The sequence below is a fragment of the Gouania willdenowi genome, chromosome 5, assembly GCF_900634775.1.
Source record: "Gouania willdenowi chromosome 5, fGouWil2.1, whole genome shotgun sequence".
NCBI classification, from domain to species: Eukaryota; Metazoa; Chordata; class Actinopteri; order Blenniiformes; family Gobiesocidae; genus Gouania; species Gouania willdenowi.
This window is the reverse complement of record NC_041048.1, coordinates 18427530-18447380: the sequence shown is the minus strand read 5'-3', so window position 1 is coordinate 18447380 and position 19851 is coordinate 18427530. Positions and strand designations below refer to the sequence as shown.

The window sequence follows — 19851 nt, the reverse complement described above, 5'->3', positions numbered from 1 at the left end:
CTTTGTCACAGTTCCTTGATTTGACTTTAAGACTTTGATTCTTAGTTTTTGGTAAGTAGGACGCTCTGTCTGCCTAACCACGTGTTTCAACAGAGGCTAAAGTGTCAGAGCATCCTGTAAAAAAGGAAACTCACCGCACACATCCAGACGACATAAAATTAACTACGACCAGTGTTGGGAAAGTAAATTTTCTACATGAACGAGTTCAAAGTTCAAGACCTTCTTGCTGTGAAGCAGACGTGGTAACCGCTGCACCATGGTGCTGCAGCATAGAAACATTGTAGCATTATTTCTTTTTTAGATGGCTTGAACAGTTATGGTTGTATACCTTCTGAAGTACTCTATGAATAAATGTGTGTAAAATATGAATAAATGTGGATTGATTTCCTCCCACCTGCAGTTGCCTCACAGCGAACTCGCAGGTTCTGGTTTTCCGTTTCCAGCTGCTCTCTCCGGGACTCCATCTGATTGATTTGCTGCTGCGTGTCAAACAAACTGGTTTCCAGAGACTCGCGCTCTGACCTGCAAGTTACAATCACGTTACAGTAGCAGCTTAGCTACAAACAAACTTTATGTCTGAGCAGAGACAGCTCCAACCTGAAAGCAGCCAGCTCCTCCGACAGCACCGAGTTTTCCCTCTCAGACGCCGTCAGCTGCACCACCAGAGCAGCTTTGTCTCGTGCCAGATCAGCACGACTGCGGCCGGCCTCCTCCAAGGCCACCTCGTTCCTTTGACCCTCTCCTTTGGCAAGACTTAACTCTGAACCCAGAGAGGTCACCTCAGCACAAAGCTGTCAATAAAGAGAATACATGACTATGGAAACATTTAATGTAAAAGAAGATCTTGACATAATATCAGGCATGTATGAAGACTCAGACCTGGGTGACTTTCTCCTGCAGTTTAAGTCTCTCCGCCCTGAGACTCTGGATCTCTGCCTCCATACCCACACGGCTCAGCTCAGTGTCCTGCAGCGATTGGTGCAGCGTCAGGCGTGCTGAATCCAGCTCCAGCCTGTCCTGCTCCAGCCGAAGCAACTCATCTCTGATGGTCAGCTTCTCCTGGTCCGCCTCACGTCTCTTATCCTGCAGGAGCGTCTTCTCCACCTCCAGCTTTGGAGACAGAGCTTGCATATTAAAGCAGAACTAAGTCACTTTTGCACCTTAATAAATCCTTCTCATAGTCCCTGTGAGGGTATTACAAGTATTTATGGGGTGATTGGGGGGTCTTTCATCTCCACCCTGTTGTCTGCCAGAAAACAGCACTTGCAACTTTCCCTGCCTCTGACCCTGTGGCAAGACGTACTGCTGTACAGCAGCCCAATACAAACTAATGCTAGATTATGACCAGCCCCGTGGCTGCACTCAGTTGTCTACAAATTCACTTTTCTCAAACTTATATCATGGCGGAGCCAGCAAAAAAAAAGGCAGCGAAGACCTTTGTCTGAGGAACGGAGCAACTCCATGCAGTGACAGTTCAACAGCACACAGCAATCACACATACTGTTCCTCATTATTACAGCTCCACAGACCCCTTTTCTACCTCTTTTCTGATGTGCTTCTGAGAGCAACTCGTTTTGGTGCGGTTTCTTTAAATGCAAATGAGACACTCTATACCCCGCCCCCTCTTCAGGTGACACTCGGTTCAACTCCACCCTGCTCGGCTATTTTTTGTAGTTTGATAGAAGAGATACGGCTATGTAGCGGCACATAAACTTTTTATTCAGAGGTTATTTACAAAATGTCAACAACAGAAGACTTGTCCATCCAGCTTTACATGTTTGAGCCAGAGTCTGACCCAGCAGAGCGAGATGAAAATGAAGATGATGAACGTGCAGAACCCTAACAAGTGAGCTAACACAAGCACCGAGCTAACGCTAGCGCCAAGCTAACGTCACGAAATGCATTTTAATACAGTCTTTTCAAAGACAAAAATGGCAAAATGAAATGACTAATGAAAACTTTAGACTTAAATTAAATCACGTAGGCCATATCATCAAGGATCTAAAACGAGCACACAGCGCTAACATATGAAGTCTGAAGACGGTGCAACTGCTAATGCTAACAAAACAATGACAGGGACGTCTTATCATCACACTTTTTAGCGTTATTTACAGCTTACCGAAGTGCTCTGTTCGTCGTCTCCAAAGATAGAAGGAATTGAACCCTCAATCAGACAAAGTCTTTCGGCAAATCCTTCTTTATACTGGTGGAGGTTGCAGAAGCAGTCATCCTTGAAGTGCTTCGCGCACACAAAAATGACCTTACCCACAGATGTGGGTACATTACCGTGAAAAATAAAACTCAACCAGGCACTTCGAAAAGGTTCTGATGCTGGGAGACGGTGTAATGAAGCGTGTGGGTTACTACATCCAACAACCGAACATTTTGACTTTTCCTCTCGTAACTTCAGCATCCTTGAGCTTGGACTACAAAATAAAAGCGAGAAATAAAAATGGCGGATTTCTCGAAGTGTTGGACCTAGAGTTGATGTACTAATTTGGCAGTTCTGCTGCAAATACTGTGATGTAATAGTTCAAAAAAACGTAATAGAGAATAGAAAAATCGAAACTGATTGAAAAATATGAGCAAAACAGAATATAAAGATATCTACGGAGCACCTGAAAAGACTAATTAGATTTTTTCTGTACTTCTAAGCACTCTAAATATACAACAAAATGCATTTAAGGGCTAAAAAAGTGGATTTAGCATGATATGTCCCCTTTAACAATAAATTGTCTTGAAAAAGTAGGAGTGTGACAACCCAATGATTATTGTTGAGTCCTGAGTTAAGTCCTTTTGTCACAGAGGTTAAGATCCTCTGTTTTATTTTTCATTTTTTTTATTTGTGACAAGGGACATTAATGGGCAAATATGTAAATGTGCCAAATGTTGTGTACAACAGAAAATACATTTAAAAAACTGGGGGAAAAAAATCAGACAGCATGGACAGTACAATAAAATACAAAGACTCATATATAAAGACATTTAGCTTAACTACAACTAACCAGTGGCCTGGTTAGTTGTAGTTAATTATTGCACATAGACCTATTGCACATGGTTAGCATTAATAGATGTGTTTAAGCATAATATTATTGCACCAAGAGAGAGAAAAAAACGTGAAAAAAAAACCTATGTGTCGATATGTAATATTGCACAAAATATACATACATAGTTTATTCGTTCAATTTGATTCAAACTATTAAAATGCGTGCGTAAACAGTAGCTTTACTTTAAAGTTTAACTTGAAACTGTTAGAGAAGTTCAGACTTGGTGGTAATTATTCCCTGAGCTCTTCCTACCTGCTGAATGTAGGCATTGAGGTCTGTTTTGTCCTGAGTCAGGCTCTCGTTCAGACTCTCCATCTTGGCCAGAGAGTCTCTGAGCGCTGCGTCCTCAGACTGGAGCTTGTTGAGCACCAGTGACAGCTCCGTGTTGCTGCTCTCAGCCTGGGAAGGACAACAATCAAACAAGTAAAGCAAAAACAACTCTTCTGAGGTAAAAGTAGAAACAATCTGTCCTCCCACCCGTGTGAGCGCCTCGGACAGTTGGCATCGCTCTCTCTCCAGCAGCTGCTTCTCCACCTCTGCTTGCTGATGCGACTCTTTGACTACGGACAGCTCTCCACGAAGAGAAGAGGCTCGACTCTCACAGTGATCGCACTGCTTCTGACTGCAACACAGAGTTTTAAGGGCGTCACACAGAATCTGTGAGTGTAGTTAAATAGTACAGGAAAGACATCATTCAAACTGTTGGAACGTAAGTGTGATGAACGTGACATTAGGCAGCAGCAGGAAACACCAACAGATCAGTGAGGAAAATCTTTGTTAATACTGTAATCGTTGTACTTTTTGACAACAGGGCTGGAAAATAATTATTATTATTTATCATTTATAAATAAGTAAAAAGAAAGAAAGAGAGAAAGTACAACGGCGTATTAAGTCCACATTAAAATAAAAAGAAATCTGAGCATTACAAGATTAAAGTCGTAATATTTTGACAATAAAGTTGTAATTTTATGAGAATAACGTCATAATATTTTGAGATTGCAGTCTTTTTTTAACTTCATCAATTTCACAATAATTATAAACAGTACAGTATTTTTACATTATATAATACCCTATTCCCTCCCCCCCTCCCCAGGCTCTGAAAAAAAAAAACAATAAATAAATAATAATAAAATAAAAAGACAGACATTTTTCAAATGACAATATATTTCTAAATCAATAGATAGCCAATTACACATCAAAATAAAAGAGTTTTACATATTATAATCTACAAAGGGCTTCCAGGTAACAAAAAAATTCTGTTTGAGAATAAAGTTGTAATTTTATGAGGATGAAGTCGTAATATTTCAAGATTAAAGTCGCAATATTTTGAGATTAAAGTCGTAATTTTATGACAATAAAGCCGTATCTCAAAATGCTTGTAATGGTATAGCGCTCAGAACCAGACCTTGACCACTTCCAGCCAGTTTCTCCTCCACAAAACCTAAAGAACTAAATGCAGACAAGATCCTGTTTGTATTTCAATTTAACTATCATAAGATTACAACTTTATTCTGATTTTAATCTCATAGTGCTCAGATTTTTTATTTTATTTTAATGTCGCCCAAATACGTCGTAAGAAAGAAAGAAAGAACGATCGATGCAGTAGTTAGTGAAGGTTTGATAACTCAGTCGTCGTGATGATGCAGATATGAGGGTCAAAGGGCATTTCCTGCTCCTCTGCAGGACTGTTAAACCGCGCTCTCTCTCTCTCTCTCTCTCTGAGTGTGTGCATAGTGCACGGTCAGCTCTCGTCTGGTCAGTGGATTAGTGTGAACATCCCATTCACTTAATCGTCATCCATTAGCCTACTTACAGCCTCTGGACTTCAGCCTTCGCCCGCTCTCTCTCCTGCATGGCGGCCTCCTTCTCCTCCCTCTCACGCTCTCGCTCTCGCTGCAACGACGCCACCGTCTGATTAAGTTTCTCCCAGTCCATCTGCTGGATCTGACCGCTGCTCTTCACCTCCTGGACCGCCTTCTCCAGCTTCACCTTCTCACTGCAGTGGTCAGTGCATAAAACAAAACACATTATGGGTAAATAAATACTCTGTGGTATCTACAGACACAAATACCAATTGAACTGTTCATGAACCTGGCCAACGTGTCTCTCTCCTGCCTCAGACGGTCCTTCTCCTTCTGAGTCATCTCCTTCTCTCTCTGAGCAGCGTCCCTTTCTCTCTGCAAAGCTTGGCTTCGCTGTTCCGTGTCTCGTTTGGCCAAATCTGACTCTGAAAGCTGCTTTTTCAGCTGCTGAACCGAGGACTGGGAGAGGAGCAAGCGACCTCGAATGTCCTGCAGACATAAGACGAGCAAAGAGTCAACGCCTTTGTTTTTTTTGTGTAGCAAGCATATGTATGCAGGGTTCTCACCAAAAAATGTTCACAGCGTAGGGAGATAGCGAGCACCGCTGGTGCGTTTTTCTAATTTATAACCCTCTGACGGCCAAATGATGTGAAGTAAAGCCAAAAGGGTCATGATGAATGGAGTTAGAGAGTTAGTCATGCTTGGTATACCTCCTCCACAAATAAATACTATACACTGTATAGACAAGAAATAACATTTTATTCAAAAGTTTCAAAGACGCACTTTTCAAACTCAAATGAGGTAAAATGAGGGACCCGCAGTAATATTGGGAGTGTCATGGACAAGGGTTGCCCCAATTCATTCGCTTATATTTTTCTATTGTTTTATTTAGTTGACTGTTTTTCCTTAGATGATGACGCACACTGTTTACACTGGACGGTTATTATGGGCTACAAAGTGGAGGATGCACACAAATCGCCTGCATTAAATAGACAGTGCAGCTGATGTGTTTCTCAGTTATACAAATTAAAAAGAGAGTTAAAACAACCCGTGCACACCTTGAAGTCCCTTTTGTGTCCCAGTTTGCAACAGTTCAGATTAAAAAAGGAAAAAAACTACAGAAATGCTGTGTTTCAACCAGCAAAGAGGGACACACCACAGTGTAGGGGATCAAAATCACAACTCGAGGACCTCTGCGCTCAACAGTGCTGGCGAGAACCCTGGTATGTGCATGTATGTGAAATGGAGTGTCACCTGCAGCTGGAGTGTCTTGTTAGTCACTGCAGAGCGTAGAGCCGACAGCGCAGCCACGGGGAGTGGAGACAGTGAGTGGGGGCGAGAGGGGGAGGACGCACTGCGTCTAGAGGAGCGGTGGGCCGAGAAGTCACGCATCAACGCCAGCAGTGGCAACCCGGAGGTGTCCTGATCCGCCTCTGATGTAGACTCTGCATCTGACAAAACTGTCTGTGTGGGAAAGACGTGGAACTGAAGCGCTGTCGTCGTGTGTTCAGCCTGTGTGTGTGTGTGTGTGTGTGTGTGTGTGACTTACCTGAGCGATGTCCCGCAGGGTCTCCACCAGCGTGTCACTGTGAGCCCTCATCGTCTGCATGTCTGTCTCATCAGTGCTGCTCCGCTCCTGTACATAATACATATCATCTCAATTTCAATTTTATTTCGGCTGTCTTCAGAAAAAACCAAAAATAGAACAAAACGACATTCAATTGTCCAACTAATCAGACGAAAGGGGTGTAGGTTGAAGCATCAAAAGCTTATACACACGTACATCATCACAGAAAAAAAATATTGGGAGACTAATATGACTATTTTTACAATACACAACATTCAATACATATTCTACACAGTAGTCCACACACTATATACAGTTTATATTTGCACATCAAACATATATACTGTACATATACGTCGTACACATATCATTATTTTACTATTTAATATTTACTACTCAAATTTCAGCAATTCAAATTTAAATACAAAATACCGTGTAGCAATATTTAAATTCACAATATACTCTATCCCAATATATACCTTTTATTATGTTTATTGAGTAAGTGTAAATATATGTTATACCATTATATATATATATATATATAAAATATTATATATTATTGCTGTCCTAGGTAAAATTGTTGCTCTTCTTTCTTATACTTACGAACAATATATAATTTAAAAAGCTTTTTAAACTGGTTTATGTTGCTGCTTTGTTTTATTTCATCCTTTAGGCAGTTCCATAATTTAACCCCTGCTATTGCTATACTCATCCTTTTCACTGTTGTTATATTGCATCTTGAAATGTAGTTTTCCTCTTTAATTATATTCCCATTCTCTCCCTAAAAATCTTTTTCTGCAACCCTTCTGGAAGGGCACCTTTGCCTGCTTTATGTATCATTCGGACAGTTTTGAGTTTAATGAGATCTGGGAGTTCTAAATGAACAGTTTAGTCACTGCTGCAGGGATTTAAAAATGTAAAGGACATCAGATCACTCACCTCCAGTCTCCTCGTCAGAGTTAAAACTTCTTGGTCTCGATCTCCTATTTGACGCTTCAGTCTCTCCAACTCTTTGGATGAATCAGACAACCTGAACGTTTGAATGAAAAAGCTTTATCAAAGAGAAGCATTTACGCTCAACGTGTTGGCAACACGCGTATCTGACTCTTGTTACTATATCTTCTAAGTTTGAATGCCTTTACTTTCCCTGAACAAAGCTTTAGTGACAGAGTGAAAGCCTTCACAGCATTATACAAATAAAGCATTGATAACCAAACCTAATAATGGTGCCCTTCATCGTCAGCATGTGGTAATGCTTAAATGAGAGCAAAGATTTCACATTTCTGTTTCTGCAGAATACGTGACAATATTTAATAATCAAGTATTAGAATTGATCGATATGTAGATTTATAACCAGAAGTGACTAGTTGAATGAAATATATATACTGTATGTACTGTATATTATTTGTATATTATCCTGCTGTAGATACTGTAGTCAATTTCAGAATAATGTAACCATTTTACCCAAAGTAATATCATTATAATCACATATGTATTAATATTGTAAGTGATCCAACTGTAACCCATAATGTTCACTTAATCTTCATACAATATATATTTATTATATTAATCATATAAACTATGCACTTTCATTTTGAATTCAGTATATATTTAGAAAATATACACAAAATCCATTTACATATTTTTCCATAAATTTAATAAATTTAAGTAAAAGAAAAAGAAAAGGAATTTCTGGCGACACTAAAAAAATTTTTTTTCTAGAAATATTCAGATATGTTTATACTGCATTTAATATAATAATAATAATAATAATAATAATAATAATAATAATAATAATAATAATAATAATAATAATAATAATAATAATAATAATAATAAGTAGATCTATATTTGACAAAGTAAAAGTATAGAATACAGTTGTTTAAGATTGTGTTGTTTTAATTTGTAAAAGAATAACAATTGAAAATTTTCAAAAATCAATTTTTCATCAGTATTTATTTAATTATCAATTAACTTCAAGTCCCAAGTCCAGGATTGAAAAACACTGACCTAAAGTGATTAACAAAATAATTGATGAATTAATTGAAATACATATTTACTGTTCTAATAAGATGCTATATTGCTGATTCAGTGAATTTTGAGACAATCTTTCTGCTGAAAAAGGAAATCATTTAAACTTTCCTCTGAAAGCATGTGAGTACGTGCTGACTCCGTCACTGACCTGACGCTGAGCTCGTTCCTCTCTGTGTCGTCTCTGCTTTGCAGCTTCATCATCTCCGTCACTCTCTCTCTTAGTTGTTGTTCGAGCTGAACGCGCAGAGTTTTCTCTCTCTCCAGGGCTAAAGCGGCTCCTTCCTCCCGACTGTGCAGCGTGGCCGACACTCCCACACAGGACACCTGGGTGGACTGGGACATCCGGGCCATCTCATTACGCATATCAGACAAATCTCTGTGGTTTGGAGAGTAGCAAACAGAGAAAATATGATCAAAAGCTTAAAAACACTTCTCCAACATTGCAGTGGAGGTCTACCTTTCTGTGGCACTTTTTATTTCACACACATGCCTCCTGAAGCCAACGACTTGTCGCCACAGTGTCAACATTCGACTGTGTTCGCTGCTGAAGTAGCTGTGGAACGACTAGAGAAAAGTGTTCAAATAGTCACAAACAAACGTTTTGGGGAAGTGGCCAGCATCTCTCTCTCTCACCTCCTCCTCTCTCCTCCAGTCCAGCTCCTTCTGTTCCAGTTCCTCTCTGGCTTTCCTCCAATCAGCAGTGAGCCGGCGGATGTCCTGGCTGAGCGCCTCATTGGCTAAACCTGCCTGCTCCAACTGCTCCCTCAGCATCGCATTCACTGCAGACAAACTGCTGCTCCTGATACACGAGGAAACAAGAGGAAGGACGGAGCCTGTTGTTGATAGGAGCAACAAAAAGTTCACGATTGGATAAAAACTAGCACCTATGGTCTCATTTTGGCTTCTTTCCTCACCAGCAGAAGTTCAGGTTTACATTGTATTTATTTATTCTTCATCATTTAGTGTATTTTTTGAGTCATTGTCTATATCTGGTTGTATTTTTGTACATTTTCCTGTATTTTTATGCATTTCTCGTGTGTTTCTGGAGTCGTTTTGTGCATGCAACAGTTACCATCTGGTTTGTGCGTAGGTGTGTGTCTGTTGGGTTTTTGTCTTTAGTATATCATTTTTTACCTCCTCCTCCATGAGAAGAAAGCTTGATTTGACATACTTTTAATATCTTTTTTCTTTTTAATTGCACGTTTTATGCAGGTTATCTGGAATTTGGAGACAACAACTACAGTAAAAAAATTAAGTTCTTTTTTTTTTCACGTTAGGACAAAATTAAATGGATCACAAATGTATATACTGTATATATATATATACATAATTTTGTATTTTTTTAAATAATAACATGCATTAACACTGGATTTCTGGTTACAACAAATATTGGCCCCTTTAGAGAGAGTTTTATTACTTTGATACATTGAAAAGAAAAGCTGGGTTTGTTTTTCGAAGGCGTTAGAATCAAGAATCCTTTGAAAGCTTTGCATATCATATAACAAAGGATGGAGAAGAGGTTGAGTGAATGTGTAAACCTATAACAGAGATATGAGGACACTTCTGTTCATAGACATATAATCACATGTTTTGTGCATGTACACATTTGTACATGTGTTGTACTTTTGTTTTCTATCATTTTAATCTTTGTTCTAATGTTTAATTTCATGTTTCTATAGTTGCCTGCCTGTCTTTGTGATTATTAATAGACTTTACTAATTGAGGTGCACATGTGTGCATGTTTTATTGTAAAATGTTAATGTTTCGTTTGCCCTGCACTGCAGTAATATTCTGTGTTATTTCAGCTAATCTGCTACAGTACATATTTTAATTCATTATTATTTAGGTTATAGTTTGGCTTGTGGATTTGAAGGTGAAGTTGGGTCCTGAAACCAGAGCAGTTGGAAATCACTGATCCACATTCAGGTAAAACAAGAACCAGAGACACACAAGTGCTTTAACGCAGGACAAAAGCCCAGGGTAAATGCATTAGTACCTTATATAGATTTCGTTTTGCTCCTTTTTTCCAAACACGTCAAAGAACATATAACTGAAACTTGAGGATTCTACAGTTACCCCATGTAATCAATTGATCCGGATCAGTTTTTTGTATATATTTTCTCACCGAGCTTCCCCCCACAGTCTGTGATTATTTGTTACACTGACATTCACCTCTGCTGCTCTTCCTCCAGACGGATCAGAGCATCCTCCAGGTTGCTGCTGGCTTCATCTTGTTGGCGACCGTTTGATGTTTCACTGCTGTGACCCTTAAAAGGGACAAAACACACATTTAATACAGCCACACTGAGTTATACATCAGGTCAAACTGCACTCCACCCACATCCTGACTGTGTTTCTCTACCTCCGAGGACTTGTCCTGCAGCGTCTGCTCCAGATCACCACATCTCTTTTTGTATTGTAGCACCTAATGTGGCAGAAAAAACGAGTTACCCTCAATAGTTTATATCTGATCACTCTCAGTTAAAGACACACTTGCACACCTTGGCCTGCAGCTTCTGGACCAGCAGCGCTTGCCTCTGCTGCCCCTCCTGGTATGCGGTGAGTTTACGTTTATAGGCTGCTTGCTCTTCATCCAGCCGCCGACGTAAATCCACGTTCTGCTGAGCGAGGCTACGGGACTCCAGCGAGTCGTGATCTCCGTCCCCCAATTCGAAACGCAGTGCCTGCTCCAGCTGTGTGAGAGGAGTTAAAGAGGTCATGTACATGTTATACAGCAGAGGATCACAGAGACAAAGAGCTGTCATACAGACACTGTAACGCCAGACATTTACATCTTTTTAAAGTTCCAAATTCTTTCTTATTCTTACAACTGTATTTTGACCTGCTGCTACTTCTTAACCAATCTACACCATTCAAATATCAAAATGTTTGGCTGCAGAGTGACAATAATGCTATCTAATTTGTAAAATGCTAACACTTTTGCTTTTAATGTAATTATATATTTTATGTTTTTTTCTGTAAACTGCTATATCTCTGTCAATATTTAACTCAGACACAATTTTAGAATTTTAAATTTCATGCAAATTAGGCTGCTTTTGCCATCCTTAGAGTGCCTGATTAGGTCTGCTAGTGTGGAAGCTGCTGCTTATGAACTTTTAGGAAAACTGCTGTTAACGCTTTAATCCTGCAGCTACCGTCACAATTTATAGCTTTAAATGTTGCTACAACCTTCCTCTTTCTTAAAATTAAACATTTAGTGGGAATGCTTTGCATTCACCACTTACTTTGCTTCCACAAGTCAGACTTTTACCATAGGACACTACTGCAGCTTTAGCGCAATGTGCTACCTTCCTATAGCAACAATCATCAGTGGAACCCTGGTTCGAATCATACCCTGCACAATGTCTGTAACCTTGACTCTAAACAAATGTCCGTTAAACTTTCAGTGACTGCTCAATGAGTGAACCAAATGATGTTCATTCTCTGTGAATACTGCCTTCAAATATCTAAGCTTTTGATGTGTACAAACTTGTGTTCGTTGACAATAAACACAGCCCAAGGAGTTGGCAATTTTTTTCTGCATTCCCACTTGCATTGTCGTGGCAATGCAAATTTTTCAAGTTGCATATATCATTAAATCAACAATCACTCCACATGCTTTGTGTGGACTTCAAATACATGTGATTATCTCCATCTGTTTGCTGTGCACGCTTAAGACTCCCGGTACGGCCTGAAGAGGTCCTTCATCTGTCACAAGGCTCACACACAGAAACAGACAAATACAGACACATATGTTTTCACAAACCCTGCACAGAAAGTTCTAATGTACTTTATCAACCTTTAGAAACTTTTTTACTGTAGGTCAGTGGTTCTCAAACTGGGGTCCGAGGACTCCCAGGGGTCCTTCAGCCGTATCTTGGTCTGTAATTATTATTATTATTTTTTTTAATTATTATAGATGTATCATTACAAAAGTGTATAACTACTTGCACCAATAAAACGCACATACTTTACATGTACTGTATATGAAACTGGACATAACACACTGTTGTACCACTGTGTGATACAGTCTCAGTGGATTAAAGAAACTGTGCAAAAACCTACTTAAATGTGCACATATTTTGTTTATTGGTAACACATTTTATGTTAAATTCAAGACCAGTACAGGCACTCTAACTCAGTGGTTCCAAACCTTTTTTGGGTCGTGACCACATTTTGATATCATAAATTTCTGGCGGCCGCAAGAAAAAAAAATTCCCCTGCAATTTGTTTTTGATCACGTTCGTTATACTGAGTTACAGGTAGCCAGGATTAGTGCTGATTATATGTGGCGTTTTAATTAGAAAACTATTAAAAATAAAAAATATATGGTTCCGTTATATATTTTTAACAATTATTAGACATTTCAGGCATCCTCATGTGAATTCCAGGTGACCCCACGTAGGATCACGACCCTAAGGTTTAAAAATACTGCTTTAACTTCATTGCTACTACAAAGATCTTCAATAATTAAGTTGGACCAATCAAAGAATAGATTATTCCTATGGTGTTTCGGGCTAAAAATGGCAGTAAATTGTGTTTAATTGACATGAGGATTATGAGGGAGTCCTTGAAAAATATTCCCCCTGTAACGGGTCCCTGGATTCAAAATGTTTGAGAACCTCTGCTGTAGGTGACCCACATTATTGTTTATGTCAGTGTTAATGTTAATTAATCAGGTAAAGGATAATAAAGCAGGTGCGGGTGGTTTTTAACGGTGAAATATATTGTGCATGGCTGTGTTTGTCCCAGCCCACTCCCTCCAGTAGTTCTATTTTATTTTAATATTGCGGGACCTTTGTAGTGCTGGCTCCTGTTCTCAGGATGCAGGCCTGCTTGTTAACTCTTTAAATGTTCAAACCAAAAAACAGTGGAATCCCCCGCCCACCATGACACCCCTTCAATCAAACCAAGCCCCTGTTTACAGTCGCCCTTGGTGACAAATGCCATGGCAACATTCCACTTCAGTTCATTCCTCCCCCATCACCCGGGAGACCAGAAACTCTTGGACAAAGGAATGAAAAAACTAAAAAGAAAATCATTGGAAAAGAAAAAGTGCCAGTGTTTCTCCTTCCCGCTCTCTTACCCTCTCGCTGATTGCTCCGTACTTGATGGCGAGCTCATCTCGGTCGGCTCTGCTGTGTGCCAGCAGGTCCTCTAGCCTCGAGAGCTCTCCCTGTAGCACCCTGTTCTCCTCCTGAAGGGACATGATTGAGGACATGGGTCCACCTGTCCACCGGGAAAACAACACAGATGAACTGTTAGAGAAAAAAAGTGTAAAAAAAAAAAACAAACTATTTTCTGACGAGAGGAGATGCAGGAAACTGACCGTTGTCAGTGAGGTTTTTAGTGACAATCTCTCGCACTCGGGCTGGGAGACACGTAGGGGAGGCATCAGGTGAAGGACCACGGACGGTCAACTTCTTCTCCTCAGACAAAACACTTTCCTCCAGCCTCTGATACAGAAAATCACACCATCAGATTAAAGCTTTCAAGCACATGAATAACTACAACAAATGAGACATTAAAGCAATAAAACAAACACGAGGTAAGAGACACAACGATGATGTTCCAGCTGATGTCAGAGGAGTAACAACAGCTGACAGAGGAAGTGAAATAAAAGATGAATAAACACACGTACTGGTCTACAGTCAGCTTTGTGTTGCATCCTGTGGAAGACAAATAGTCCTTGAAAGCCTCACCTGGATCACTGACTCCAGTTTGTTAGAGTCAGCATCTGAGTTTTCCACAGCGCTCATCGCAGCCGCAGATATTTATAAAACCCTGCTGGGAAATAGGATTAACCTCCCAGGGCGAGACAAAAAAAACCAGTGGCTTCAAAAGCAAAGCAAACAAGGTTAAGATTACAGCGACAGAAGAAGAGTGCGTGTCCTCTGGCTGACCATCTCACGCCTGCTACTACTAATGCAAGTGTAAGTGAAGAGCAGATCGTGTCATTTGTGCCTCCTCAGACCTCCCCCTCCCTCCGCTCCCTCCTCCCACTCCTTCTTCTTCAGTGCAGGCAGAGATTGAGGACGGCTGGATCAGCAGGTTTAAAAACTCACAGGCCTCCACCGCCACCTGCGTCCCTGCTCCATCACTGCAAACAATGCAGAACGCTATTCCCATCAAAGAAAAGAAAAGCCATCAAACTTCAAGTATATATATTAAAGATATATCAAGTTTTCTATTTTGGTGATATAGAAAATGACAATATCGCCTATATCTTGTTTTTATGGACACAATCACACAGTACAAATCACATCATACAAGTATTTACAGTGGTATGCAAAAGTTTGGGCACCCTTGTAAATGTTCATGATTTTCCTTAATAAATAATTGGTTGTTTGGATAACAAATTCCCCATCCATCCATCCATCCATCTTCTCCCGCTTAGCCGTTTCCGGGTCGCGGGGGCAGCATCCTCAGTAGGGAGGCCCAGACTTCCCTCTCCCCGGCCACTTCCTCCAGCTCTTCCGGGGGGACCCCGAGACGTTCCCAGGCCAGCCGAGAGACATAGTCTCTCCAGCGTGTCCTGGGTCTTCCCCGGGGCCTCCTTCCGGAGGGACGTGCCCTGAACGCCTCACTAGGGAGGCGTTCAGGGGGCATCCTAATTAGGTGCCCGAGCCACCTCATCTGGCTCTTCTCGATGCGGAGGGAGCAGCGACTCTACTTTGAGCCCCTCCCGAATGACTGAGCTTCTCACCCTATCTCTAAGGGAGAGCCCAGCCACCCTACGGAGGAAACTCATTTCGGCCGCTTGTACCCGTGATCTTGTTCTTTCGGTCATGACCCAAAGCTCATGACCATAGGTGAGGGTTGGAACGTAGACCGACCTGTAAATAGAGAGCTTCGCTTTTTGGCTCAGCTCCCTCTTTACAATGACGGACTGGTGCAGACTCCGCATCACTGCAGACGCCGCACCAATCCGCCTGTCGATCTCTCGCTCCATCCTTCCCTCACTCGTGAACAAGACCCCGAGGTACTTAAACTCCTCCACCTGGGGCAGAACCTCATCTCCAACCCGGAGAAGGCACTCCACCTTTTTCCGGTCGAGAACCATGGACTCGGATTTGGAGGTGCTGATTCTCATTCCGGCCGCTTCACACTCGGCTGCGAACCGATCCAGTGAGAGTTGAAGGTCACGGTATGTTGGAGCCAACAGGACCACATCATCTGCAAAAAGCAGTGATGCAATACTGAGGCCCCCGAACCGGACCCCCTCAACGCCCTGACTGCGCCTAGAAATTCTGTCCATAAAAGTTATGAACAGAATCGGTGACAAAGGGCAGCCCTGGCGGAGTCCAACCCTCACCGGAAACGATTTCGACTTACTGCCGGCAATGCGGACCAGACTCTGACTCCGGTCATACAGGGAACGAACAGCTCCTATCAGGAGGTTCGATACCCCATACTCCCGGAGGACCCCCCACAGGAATCCCCGAGGGACACGGTCAAATGCCTTTTCCAGGTCCACAAAACACATGTGGACTGGTTGGGCGAATTCCCATGACCCCTCAAGGACCCTGCTGAGGGTGTAGAGCTGGTCCACAGTTCCACGGCCAGGACGAAAACCACATTGCTCCTCCTGAATCCGAGGTTCAACTATCCGGCGGACCCTCCTCTCCAGTACCCCTGAATAGACCTTACCGGGGAGGCTGAGAAGTGTGATCCCTCTATAATTGGAACACACCCTCCGGTCCCCCTTCTTAAAAAGGGGGACCACCACCCCTGTCTGCCAATCCAGAGGCACTGCCCCCGATGTCCACGCGATGTTGCAGAGTCGTGTCAGCCATGACAGCCCCACAACATCCAGGGCCTTGAGGAACTCCGGGCGGATCTCATCCACCCCTGGAGCCCTGCCACCGAGGAGCTTTTTAACCACCTCGGCAACCTCAGCCCCAGAGATAGGAGAGCCCACTCTCGGGTCCCTGGGCCCTGCTTCCTGATTCCAGTTAAATTTATCATATAGGAAACAAACACAGTGATATTTGAGAAGTGAAATAAAGTTTATATGATTTACAGAAAGTGTGCTAGAATTATTTAAACAAAATTAGGCATGTGCATAAGTTTAGGCACCCTTGCATCTTATTGATTTTAATACTCTTAGCACTAATTATTGGAACTCAAAATTGTTTTGGTAACCTCAGTGATCCTTGATCTCCATACACAGGTGAATCCAATTATGAGTCAGGGTATTTAAGTAGGAAAATTCTAGGTGTTTCCTCTTTGCATCTTCTCTGATTAGTGGCAACATGGGAGCCTCAAAACACCTCTCAAATGACCTGAAAACAAAGATAATTCAACAACATGGTTTAGCGGAGGGATACAAAAAGCTATCCCAGCGATTTAAGCTTTCAGTTTCAACTGTGAGGAACATTGTGAGGAATTGGAAGACCACAGGCACAGTTCTAGTTAAGGCCCGAAGTGGAAGACCAAGAAAGATCTCCGAAAGGCAGCGGCGCAGGATGGTGAGAACAGTCACAGTCAACCCGCAGACCAGCTCCAAAGACCTACAACATCAGCTTGCTGCAGATGGTGTCACTGTGCATCGTTCCACTATTCAGCGCACTTTACACAAGGAGATGCTGTATGGAAGAGTAATGCGGAAAAAGCCTTTTCTCTGCACACGCCACAAACGGGGTCGCTTGAGGTATGCTAAAGCACATTTGGACAAGCCAGCTTCATTTTGGAACAAGGTGCTGTGGACTGATGAAACTAAAATACAGTTATTTGGGCATAACCAGGGGCTTTATGCATGGCGGAAAAAGAACACAGCATTCCAAGAAAAGCACTTGCTACCTACAGTAAAGTTTGGTGGTGGTTCCATCATGCTGTGGGGCTGTGTGTCCAGTGCAGGCACTGGGAATCTTGTTAAAGTTGAGGGGCGCATGGATTCCTCTCAATATCAGCAGATTCTGGAGAACAATGTCCAGGAATCAGTGACAAAGTTGAAGTTGCGCCGGGGCTGGATCTTTCAACAAGACAATGATCCTAAACACTGCTCAAAATCTACTAAGGCATTCATGCAGAGGAACAAGTACAACATCCTGGAATGGCCGTCTCAGTCCCCAGACCTGAATATTATTGAAAATGTATGGTGTGCTTTAAAACGGGCGGTCCATGCTCGGAAACCATCAAACCTGACTGAACTAGAGATGATCTGCAGAGAGAATGGTCCAAAATACCTCCCACCAGAATCCAGACCCTAATTGGAAGCTATAGGAAGCGTTTGGAGGCTGTTATTTCAGAAAAAGGAGGATCTACAAAATATTAAGTATTGTTTTTCTTTTGTGGTGCCTAAACTTATGCACATGCCTAATTCTGTTTAAATAATTCTAGCACACTTTCTGTAAATCGAATAAACTTTATTTCACTTCTCAAATATCACTGTGTTTGTCTCCTATATGATAAATTTAACTGGAATTTGTTATCCAAACAACCAATTATTTATTAAGGAAAATCATGAACATTTACAAGGATGCCCAAACTTTTGCATACCACTGTATTACTATTCATAGAGTACAGTCAAACAGTGTCCTTCTTTACAATTTTAACATATTTTTGAGATATACATTTTACAGCTTATTTTGTCATTTTGATTAATATCGTATATCGACATTTTGAGAAAAAATATTGAGATATGAGTTTTGGTCCATATCTCCCAGCCCTACTAGGTATGAATAAGCAGCAAAGCAACAGTGTTTCATTTTCTTTCACTTTTTGAAGCAAAGCTTAAAACACTTTGTTAAATGCCAGTGGGTGTGATTTATTAATCGTAAAAAAAAAAAATATTCATATTGTTATTACGAAAGTGAATGAATGAAAGGCAGACCCACCAAACGAATGCTATCACATTAAAATGACCAAAATCACAATTGTATTACTACACAACTACTACACAAGCATTATTGCATTTATTATTATTTGTGACTCTTTCTCCCTTTTCACCTGATTCCTCCCCTTACTTTAAATTTTGTATTTTTTTCCCCTCTTTATTTTTATTTTTAGTTTATATGTAAGTATTGGTACAGATTGTATACATACATTGTCACTTGTGCACATAAACGCACTACAAACCGTAACGTAACTCTAATTTGAAATAATTTGTCTTTGTTGTTGTTTTTCATGTTGCATCACAATGCTCTGCTTTTCTTTACATTTTTTTGTCTTTCAATATAATACATTACAGTAATATGTTTACATATATTATTAACAATATTTATCAATAATATTATTATCTTACAATTAAAATAATAAAATAAAAATTTTAAACAAAAAAGCATTTATTCTCTTTAAAAATACTTTTTGGCTTCACCTTGTTTTAATTTTGTTGTATATTTTTTGTGTGTGCAAAAATAGTCACAGTAAATTAAAAAGTAGGAAAAGTAAAATAATAATAACAATAATAATACAAATGTTAAGTTATAATTATCAGATACTATCTAGATTTATTTATTATTATTATTATTATTATAGGCGGAAATGGGCTTCCATACTTTATTGTTGAAATTTGTAAAGTGTGCGGTGAGAAATTATTTTTTAAATATTTAAAAAAAAAAAAAAAAAAAAAGATTTTAGGAAGCTTTTGTCGCCCCCTGCCGGCTAACGGTGAAAGGATTCATAAAGTTTCACACAAATGACCGTCGTGAAAGTGTAAAAACCAGACTGTAAAAAGAAGTAAAAACAATAATGGATTTCCATTTGTATTACAAATTAAGTGATTTTTAAACTTCTAAATTCCACTAAACAGAAAAGTAGGACTTTCCGTTAGTGAATTAGGTGGGCGGCAGTAAAAAGCTTGCTTCACAAACTAAACGAGCTCTATATTATTATCTCATACATTCAAAAGTGGTTTGTGTGTTTGACTGACCCACTGTGTGCATCAACACATCATCGATGTGCACACAAACACACGCCCAAGTTATCAGAATGATCATCTACCGTCACACACACTTCACGACATGTCGTGTCAGCTTCTCGTGCTCGTGCAGTGAAAACCAACCGACTTTACGACTCTCTCACCTGAGCTCTGCTGACCTCCACCCACTACAACGGCTTTGTGTTCACACCCCGTGGACTCTCCATTCCACCATCCTCCACAGCCTCTCCTCCAAACACACTCCATGCTTTTTCCGGGGAGGGACTTCCCTGTTTCCCCGTGTTAAGCTGGGACTGCATCATGTGTGCATCACAAAGCTGACAAACTTTAGGGTGACCATATTTTGATTTCCAAAAAAGAGGACACTTGTATGGAGGTAGATTTGTACCTTTATTATTCACCCCCCCCCCCCCCCCCAAAAATTAAAAAATAAATACATTTAAAAAAAAAAAAAAAAAAAAACTTTTTCAATTAAAAAAAGTTGACTTCAATCAAAAATAAATATTTTCAATCAAAGAA

The 19851-nt window shown here is 40.6% G+C and overlaps 1 protein-coding gene across 3 annotated transcripts in view; it reads right to left on the bottom strand.

The window, feature by feature from the left end:
* The window catches only part of crocc (ciliary rootlet coiled-coil, rootletin), a 35378-nt gene extending 15776 nt beyond the window's left edge, over window positions 1-19602 (bottom strand). Inside the window, exons 1-19 of one of the 3 annotated variants that reach the window (XM_028447302.1) lie at window positions 19476-19602; window positions 13780-13906; window positions 13537-13679; window positions 10952-11143; window positions 10813-10875; window positions 10623-10717; window positions 9084-9249; window positions 8908-9014; window positions 8599-8826; window positions 7356-7446; window positions 6399-6485; window positions 6104-6313; window positions 5139-5338; window positions 4861-5043; window positions 3525-3669; window positions 3300-3446; window positions 880-1110; window positions 598-791; window positions 395-522 (exon numbers count right to left, since the gene is read on the bottom strand). In XM_028447302.1, the coding sequence (XP_028303103.1) occupies window positions 395-522; window positions 598-791; window positions 880-1110; window positions 3300-3446; window positions 3525-3669; window positions 4861-5043; window positions 5139-5338; window positions 6104-6313; window positions 6399-6485; window positions 7356-7446; window positions 8599-8826; window positions 8908-9014; window positions 9084-9249; window positions 10623-10717; window positions 10813-10875; window positions 10952-11143; window positions 13537-13671 (2602 nt within the window). In that variant the 5' untranslated portion in view covers window positions 13672-13679; window positions 13780-13906; window positions 19476-19602. Of the gene's footprint in view, window positions 1-394; window positions 523-597; window positions 792-879; window positions 1111-3299; window positions 3447-3524; window positions 3670-4860; window positions 5044-5138; window positions 5339-6103; window positions 6314-6398; window positions 6486-7355; window positions 7447-8598; window positions 8827-8907; window positions 9015-9083; window positions 9250-10622; window positions 10718-10812; window positions 10876-10951; window positions 11144-13536; window positions 13680-13779; window positions 13907-14091; window positions 14389-19475 lie in introns of those variants that run through there. The other 2 variants (XM_028447300.1, XM_028447301.1) reach the window with 2 other exon arrangements.
* Between the last annotated feature and the right edge of the window lie 249 nt (window positions 19603-19851).